General features: G+C 32.4%; 2 protein-coding genes across 2 annotated transcripts; one reads left to right on the top strand and one right to left on the bottom strand.

Annotated features, from left to right (window-relative positions):
* Window positions 1–2,496: 2,496 nt before the first annotated feature.
* On the top strand, window positions 2,497–4,114 carry EDA3 (DnaJ/Hsp40 cysteine-rich domain superfamily protein). The gene is made up of 6 exons (XM_079032301.1): window positions 2,497–2,653; window positions 2,951–3,051; window positions 3,167–3,320; window positions 3,455–3,547; window positions 3,637–3,768; window positions 3,881–4,114. Exons 1-5 carry the CDS (start codon window positions 2,572–2,574, stop codon window positions 3,765–3,767), a joined length of 561 nt encoding a protein of 186 aa, XP_078888427.1. The 5' UTR covers window positions 2,497–2,571; the 3' UTR covers window position 3,768; window positions 3,881–4,114.
* Window positions 4,115–5,401: 1,287 nt separating this feature from the next.
* Window positions 5,402–7,661, bottom strand: LOC145094031 (P-loop containing nucleoside triphosphate hydrolases superfamily protein). The gene is made up of 3 exons (XM_079032289.1): window positions 6,375–7,661; window positions 6,138–6,305; window positions 5,402–6,004 (listed from the first exon to the last, which is right to left on the bottom strand). Exons 1-3 carry the CDS (start codon window positions 7,599–7,601, stop codon window positions 5,633–5,635), a joined length of 1,767 nt encoding a protein of 588 aa, XP_078888415.1. The 5' UTR covers window positions 7,602–7,661; the 3' UTR covers window positions 5,402–5,632.
* Between the last annotated feature and the right edge of the window lie 1,363 nt (window positions 7,662–9,024).

The following is a 9,024-nucleotide window of genomic DNA, read 5'->3' as shown; positions in this document are numbered from 1 at the left end:
TTTTACCGTTGAAATACCATTGTCGAGACCTTCGATTCTCGTTTAGGTCATTCCGATCAAAAGTCGTTCGATCTCCGATTCGAGTTTTTAGTTGTCTGCCGCTAAGCTGAACTTGTAAAAATCATAACTTCAATATACGAAGTCGGATTTGGGCGTTCTTTTTACGTACGATCATGGTTTAATGACATCAAAAATAGTAGGTAATTAAATAGAAACTTTTTGGACATTTTATTTTCGAAGCTAATTTCATTATCACAAAAGTGGTTACAACACTTGACTTTTAGGTCATTACATAGAGTTGAAATATCGGGTTGTCACAGAAGATATCAAAGAAATGATGATTTTGGTTTTTCAGAGGTTTACACGGCCGTGTAAACGAAGTCTCTCGAGCATTGTAGTTTGAAAGCCTGGCCAATTTTCGCAGTGTACTTTTTGCATTTACACGACCGTGTAAATGTTTACATGGCCGTGTAAACGTGGTCACGAGTTTAAAATAGGTTTTCTTTTTTCTAAAAAGGGGCAACCGGTTCCAGAAAAATGGGGGTCGATTTTGTGAGTTCTAGAGGCGATTTTGGGGAGCATTTTGAAGGCAATTGTTGCTTGAAAACACTTGGAAACATTTGATTTCATTTTGTAAGAACTATAATTTCATTTTCTAGATTCTTGATCTTGTTCTAGTCATGAGTGGCTAAAACCCTAGATTCTCCAACTTTATGTCTTGACTTCTAGTTGTGATTTCAATCATATGACTTGATGTTTGCTTTCAATTTTCTATCTAGTGAATTAGCTTTTGTTTCAATTGAATGTTTGATTCTAATTGTGATTCTTATTGGCCATTTGAATTAGGATTAGATCATTCAAGTTATCTAATTGCAAAATCCGTAATTGTTTTGTAAATTGGACTAGGTAACAAGCACTAAACTGATTTCTATTCAATGAATTTAGTGTAAATCTTATTCATGTATTGTTATGCTCTCGAGCTTATGAGGAGTATTGAGTGTTGTTGGGAACATTCACATAAAGTTTAATGCAATCTTTCAACCTAATTCTAAGAGCTTGTTTAGATTAGATTGGTAAGGTTAGGAATAATCAAAGAGCTTATTTTGGTTAATCAATGTGGTGAATGGGAGGTGCTAAAGCTTGTTACCATTTCCATGTACCAACTTAGATAGAATTGAACAAATATCATTTCATCCATGGAATCACATTGCTAATTTGTCTTGCATAGAGTTGGAGTACTTACAAATATTTAATTTATTTCACTTAATCATTTGCTTACTTATTAATTCAGTTCTTTATTTGAATCATTGCATTTAAATCCCCTCTCTTTTGTGATCATGTTTGTACCTTACGCAAAAAGGGTATAAACATTTGTTCCGTGTCTCTATGGATCGACCCTACTTAGCTTGTATTACCTTTTTAGTGCAAAGTAGTAGTGTTTTTTGGAGTCATTTGTACCCCTTTATTTGTTGGGTTTGACACGCCTAACACAACTGCATGGAGTGGCTCGGTGCCATCTCTCGGCAAGATGACATGAACTCGGTAGTGTCGAAGGAATCCTGTCACCTGCCTCAACATGATGAACTCAACAATTTCTTACATAAGAGAGAGAAAGTCCAAAATTCAGATATGTTCCCATTTTTTTTTTCCAATAATTAAAAAAAAGGCTCAATATGTTATGAGAACACACCCTTTCTAAATGAAAAAATGTTGAAAATGTAAGACAAATATGACATGACACCTACGTAACAGAAAAATTAATACGTCAAAAGTAACGTTAATCCTCTAGCTTTAATTCAATGCTCAAATCCATTTGAGCGATTTGTGTAATTTACTTAACTTTTTTGATACAAACGAGTGCAACGAGTCGCGCATTATGATGTTACGACCCAATATCTATGGACATAGTTTTTAGAAGAGTTAGTTTTGTAATTCAGTAAATGATGACGTCGTAACTTGTTGTCCATTTTTCTTCCTTCTCACTGTAATTTTATTTTGTTTTTTAGATTTGAACTTTACGGAAAATTTCATATTACATTAGATTGGAAAACTAACTTTTATTATCATTATAACAAATTTAAAGTATAGACATATAACTTAAGGATTCAAAAGATGAAAGGTTTGATTTGAAATTTGCATATTAAATTAAGGGTTTGAATGAAAAATAACAGTATATCAATTTCTAGAGTAATATCATAAAGGCGACGCGGATTTGATGATCATGGATGTCAGGTTGACGGACAATGACATATAAAGACAAATCTTCTTATAAATATTTATTTGATGTATCCTAAAATAATAATTTAACTCTTAACTAGCGGGAAAACGCGGTCTTTGCCCCAGACCAATTTTTTATGTGTTTTTATGAAAAAATATAAAAGTTTTGGCTATAAGGACTAAAAATGTCAAAACTTCTTTAAAATGTAACAAGTTTCGAGCATTTGTAACGTTTGGTTTGTAAGTTAATTGACGGTTGGTCATAGGCCACGTCACCCCTATCATATCCATCAATAAACGGTCTTCCATAGCTGCTCATCTTCTTCAAACAGAGCCTCTGTCGAGAAGGACGAAATGGCGTTTAACCTTTCTTCTCCTTCTCCCTCCGCAATTACACCTCTATCTGCCCATTCAAACCCTCGACATGCTCTACAATGTAAGTCACTCGCTCTCTTCTTTACCAAATCGAACAACCTAGGGTTTCTGAAAACACTCTTCACCTTTCTTATTCTACTCAGCTTCTGTGATTGTTTGCGATTTCCGCTGCCTGTTTGTGAATAACGTTGATATTTACTCCAACTGAATCAAATTGGAACGTTTTTGAACTCAACTTTTTATTTGATTGAATCAATACAATTTCATCTCATCAGTTTACACATTGAAAAATAGCTAATTTTAAAAGTCGGAATTTCAGTTTCTAGCGTTTACTTACATTTCTACTTTTGGTGATTAGCCAATTTGAAGTCGGTGAGCTATCGCGTGAGATGTAGCTTAGAATCAGAGAGCTCTTCAACAGATGTTCCAGACACCTCACCAGAACCTATCACGACAAAGGTCTGTACTCTGTAGACTGTATCTATTCATTTTTTTCTTTAGATATTTCCGATTCCAACTATGATTGATTGATTGATTGATTTCTAAATCTAAATCTAAATCATCATCTTCACAGACTCAAAACCATTTGACATCACGAAGAAGATGCCTAGCATGTTTAACTTCATCAATAGCTTTAATAAGCAATTCAAGTAGTCCCCAGGAAAAGGCAATCGCATCTGATATGAAACCAGGGTGTCGGAACTGTGGGGGCAGTGGTGCTATTATATGTAAGTTTTGCTTTATCTTCACAACAATCAACACTCAATTTTGAAGATGGAAGATTAACTTGATATGATTGAAAGATTATTGTTCTTGATTTTGGGTTTTTACTTGGTATATGAGATGTTGATTTTGTATCTAGGTGAAATGTGTGGTGGAACTGGAAAATGGAAAGCTTTGAATAGAAAACGAGCTAAAGATACATATGAGTTTACTGAATGCCCTAATTGCTATGGTATAATTCTTTTTGCATTCATAATAATTGTATTTAATTCATTGAAATTACAAGTGTTTGAGAATTTATGTTCTTGATTTTGGAAACAGGTAGAGGGAAACTTGTATGTCCTGTTTGTTTGGGTACTGGTTTACCTAACAACAAAGGTCTTCTTAGGAGGCCTGATGCCAAACAATTGCTTGAAAAGATGTATAATGGGCGCCTACTTCCAAACTCTTAAGGTCATTTTCCAAATTTCTATAAAAGTCAACTTTGTATTTGATTTTGACCCTAAAAAGTCAAAATGTAGTATCCCAATCTTAATGTCATATGTTTAATGTTTCTGCTTTTTAGGTGTCATTTGGAATTGGGTTTTGGGGTGATTCTTGAATATGGTAAATAGAGGAGCAAAAACTGTTTGGTATATAGAAGCGGCTTGAGGGCAAAAACGTAATTGTCTTTAAGTTCAAGCTGCTGTTGAGAGGTTGAATACAGGTTTCAGCTTTGTTCATCTATAAAATAAGATGAAACGACTATTTTATTATGTATTATGTATCATGATATGATGAAAGGAAGATAGATTAGCAATCTGCTGAAACCTTCTATAGAATTTAAAATGTAGCTTATTGGATACAAATTTTGCACTAACAAGAATGAAAGTTTATGGTTATTACATGGAGTTTTCCATTTTGGGCAATAATCTTTAATAGAATGGAAATGTACTTCCACTTTGTTAAATTTTATTCCTTAGACAATGTGTGTTTTTTTTTCCTTAAAAAATTGTACTATAACCCATTATTATTTATAAAAAATTTAATTACCCCAAAATCCAAATGACACCTAGATACGTGTATACATTTTTTTTTAATAAAAATGTATTTGTATACAAATATATTTATTATAAAATAGGTGTTTACATATTTCTTTTTTATAAAATACATGTTTGTATACATTTGTTTTTATAAGAAAACGGATTTATATTTATGTACTTAATAAATTTAACGACCCCAACCCAAATGACACCTAAATACTTGTATACATTTTTTTTTATAAAAACGTGTTTGTATACAAATGTATTTATTATAAAATAGGTGTTTACATATTTCTTTTTTATAAAATACATGTTTGTATACATTTGTTTTTATAAGAAAACGGATTTATATTTATGTACTTAATAAATTTAACGACCCCAACCCAAATGACACCTAAATACTTGTATACATTTTTTTTTATAAAAACGTGTTTGTATACAAATGTATTTATTATAAAATAGGTGTTTACATATTTCTTTTTTATAAAATACATTTTTGTATACATTTGTTTTTATAAGAAAACGGATTTATATTTATGTACTTAATAAATACATACTTTACAATAGATATTTCGCATAAAAAATGTTTTTTTTTTTAAGTTTTTATATAGACAAATGAAGGCTTTTATGTGAAAATATATATGTTTTTTTGTACAAATGAGATTTTGAAAAAAAAATATTCGAAACAAATTTTTGAAAAAAAAAAAAGATGTAAAAAAGAACTAAATTTAAAATGAATTTGTAACAAAATTTGAAATCTATGCAAAAAGTGTAAAATTTTAAACTAAATTTGTAATAAAATTTAAAATCTAAGTCAAAAGTGTAATTTTTAAAATTTAAATGACCTGTTAACCTGGTAACATGGTTAAAATGAATATTTTTCGGTTTTTATGACTTAATTGACTAAAAAAAGATAAGAACAAAATCGATTATGAGGTCTAAAAACTAAACATAAAACTTTTCAGTAGATTTCTCTGTTAAAAGAAACACCAAAAAAATGAGAAACTAAAACATATTGTTCATAACATACCCCATTAAAATAAAAGTATTTTATGAATAAAACATTCAACAACTTACTTTTGATTGCATTTTTTTAAAACCATGGTATATTAAAAAAGAAAACAAATAGTTCCTTCCTGAACCTAAAATTCAAATGAACAACTCATTCCATTTACCTAAACCATTTCATTCCTTTATAATCCCCGTAATCTTTGCATTGTGCATTGAACTTGTTGAGACCATAAACCTCATTACAAATAAATCTTCACTTTATAATAAATAATTCGCATGATAAATCACAATTCAGCACTTGTTACATTAGTTTCCAAATCCCCAACTTTCCTCTTCTTCTCATTCTCATTCTCATTTTGCTTTTGCCTTTGCTTATTCAAAGATTTATCGGCTTTTGATACAATTTTTGAAACAGTAAACCCCGTGACTTCAAAGGTATGAGATCGATGAGGAATCAAAGCATTGCGGAGGGTGACATCAACACCATCATATGTCCAAACACCAACAACCGCCTCTCCTTTTAATCCAATCGCAAACCAACCAAGACCACCACATGCAATATCAACGCAACTCGAGTCCCACCAATTCCCACGCACGCGAAATTCCTTTCTTACCCATCTTCCAAGCTCCTCCACTCTTTGCTTCCCAATTGGCGGCTGAGGGTATAATCGGAAATTACAACATCTTATTCCCATATGACAATTACCATTACAAATTACGATGACAAAATGACATTTAGATCTAAATTATCATGATTCATGAACACAAAATCTTGAATTATTATTGTACCTGTAATTGACGACCAAAATGATCTTCCACCATTGTTGATGCTTTCTCTGTTTTTCCCATGTGAAGAGGAAGATGAGGAGATGCCCAAACAGTTACATATATAGAATCAACCGATGATTCTTCAATATCAAGCCTCATAAGTCCCCCAATATGCACAGAATGCCCAACCTAATTCATAACAAATTACAACACAAATATCACAAAAACACATAATAAAGGGTATATTTGGAAGATCACCTTGATCCTATAAGTCCTTGGTTTCAACTCTTTGCTGATGTGGACTAACTTCTGTTCCTCCGTAGTCAACCGCGTGGTAATCTGGTGTGGATGTAGTAATCCCGGTGTATCAAACAACTTTGTTCCACCAGGAAGCACACCCTCCACCCGAACAATCCCTAATGTAGTTCCGGGTATTGGAGCCTCGGTCAAAATGGTCATTTTACCACCTATGGATTTCCCCATTGCATTAATAAGTGTTGATTTTCCAGCATTTTGTGCACCAATGACCCAAATATGCCCTCGTGGTCCAGCTAATGACACCATATCATCTGCGAGATTCTTTAATCCCCAGTTTTTTACAGCGCTTACAAGATGAACTTTGGTTAATTTGGTAGCTCCTCCTTCTCTTGCCCTAGTTCTAACCCAGTGTTCGAATCCAGTTGGGGATAAAGATGAAGGGAGAAGATCGATTTTTGTAACGACTAACACAATTCTAGGTAAATTACTTGATTTCCCTTCTTTCCAAGATCTAGAATGAACGTCGATTGTGTTGGAAACTAACTCTGCGACTTTTCTGGGGAATGATCCGTCGAAATCGACGGCGTCTACCACCATTACGACGACAGTTCGTGTACCTGAAACCGAATTCAACCTCTTTCCGACTGTATGATCGAAGTCGAAATCGGGTAGCAGGTTTTCGACGGTTTGATCCTTCACTTTCCCGTAGTTCCTCAAGCTGTGGCACCTCGCGCAAACGACTGGTCTCTCGGGAGATTTGGGGGCAGGGTTTTCGAGGGTTTCATCGGGTTCAATTAAGATTCCTTTTTTGAGAGAATCTGGAATGTGGGTTTCGTCTGCTAAGGGGTTTTGGTCGATTTGTTGTTTGTAAGTTGGATCTTTGACTGAGGGTGTGATGAAGAACCCGGGTTGTTTAGCGTCGGAGTCCTGCATTTGGATTCCACATCCAGGGCAAATTCTGCGGCTTTGGGAGGTTGTTTCATCGTAATTTCCGTCTCTGGAGAGGGTCGGAGGTGGAACCGAAGTGTGATTTGAAGAGAAGAGTCTGAAATGGAGGTTTGGCGTTGCTAGGGTTTTAGCAGGGTTTAAGAGATCTGAAATTTTTGGGGGGTTTATGATGGAGGTGAAACTGGAGTTGGATACAGATTGTGTGTATGCATAGGTAGTGAAGGGAGAGAGGGCAAGAAGGTTCTTGAGCTTTGATTGAGTTAATTTTCGAGAAATCATTTCTGTGTTTGAAGCTCTACTTCCATGGAGGTTTTGGTAGTTAGGGTTTGGCAGACTAGTGAGTAATGAATGATAGTGAATACTTCCAATAAGATCCCTTAAGATTGGGAATAATCCTATAATGGTCCCTCGAGTTATTTTAAATTAAAAAATATTCCCTTTCGGTTCATATTTATTTGGTATTTTGTTAGAAGCAATTAATTTAATTTTAAGAAAACCGTTTTTTTTTAGAAAATGGAAGGTATTTAGGCCCGTTATCGTATACTTATTAATCCTTGCCTATGTCTCATACTCTAAAGTCATAGACAAACCTCCATTATAGACGAATCTCTATGACCATATGACTTAATAGTGTCAGAAGTTGAACATTAGTTATTAAGTTAGTCACCATATCTTTTGACATCTTATAATGTATTAATATATAAAACTCGATAGAAATATGATGTGATTGAAGATCGAGATTTACATTTTGATATTTTATAAGATAACAAAAGGATAACATATACCATCTATGTCGTCATTGACATCATATCTAATCGTCATGTAACTTAAATGAAACCTATTAATAGAGTTGTACTAAAATTTGGATGATATTGATAAATAAAAATTAGTATTTTTTTCTTAACAAAAAAAAAAAACATATGAGTTTTTTTGGTATATACATACATGTTATGTTTTTTTTTTTTGTATTTTATATTTTACCCGTAATATAATGTTAAAACATTAATTAAGTATGTAATATAATATTATATAATATTTAATAGAAAAATCAAAATAATATAATACTCCTTCCGTCCCAATATTATTGTCTACAGATAAAAAAAAACGCACAGATTAAGAAAAGCATTAATTACCACTAACTTTATATAATCAAATGACAGCTTTGTCCTTACTTTGCATTTAATGTTCCATTAAATGCTTAGTTGTTTAAATAATAATGAGGGAGTATTTTAGTAAAAATGTAATTTATTTTTAGAAGTGGATTATTATTTTGGGACAAACAAAAAAGAAAAGATGGACTATAATTTTGAGACGGAGGGAGTATTTAATGTTTAATATATAATATAATATTTAATTAAGTATGATTTTAATATAAAAAAATATATACGTTACAATTAATTTACTAGTGGTGTTACTATGGTGAAAAACTAATCTCAAATCATTATTATTTTTTTTTATATATTTTTATGGCTATGTTATCCCTTAGATAACAAGAAGTTGATTTGGTGCCTCGTGAATTTTTTTTTTTCTTATCGATTTAGTATTACTTCAAATTTTAATTATTAGGTTGATTATTTAAAAGTCATTGTATTCATAAAACTTTTAACATTTCCGAATGAATTTTACTATTTGAATTCAAGATGTCATGAAAATGATCAAAAGCCTTCAAGTCTTGGCATAGTTGGTTTTTGGCATAGTTGGT

The sequence above is a fragment of the Lactuca serriola genome, chromosome 1 (assembly GCF_051521515.1).
Source record: "Lactuca serriola cultivar US96UC23 chromosome 1, Lser_US96UC23_V15, whole genome shotgun sequence".
NCBI lineage: Eukaryota > Viridiplantae > Streptophyta > Magnoliopsida > Asterales > Asteraceae > Lactuca > Lactuca serriola.
Note: the sequence above shows the minus strand (reverse complement) of the source record. Positions and strands in the feature narration are given on the sequence as shown.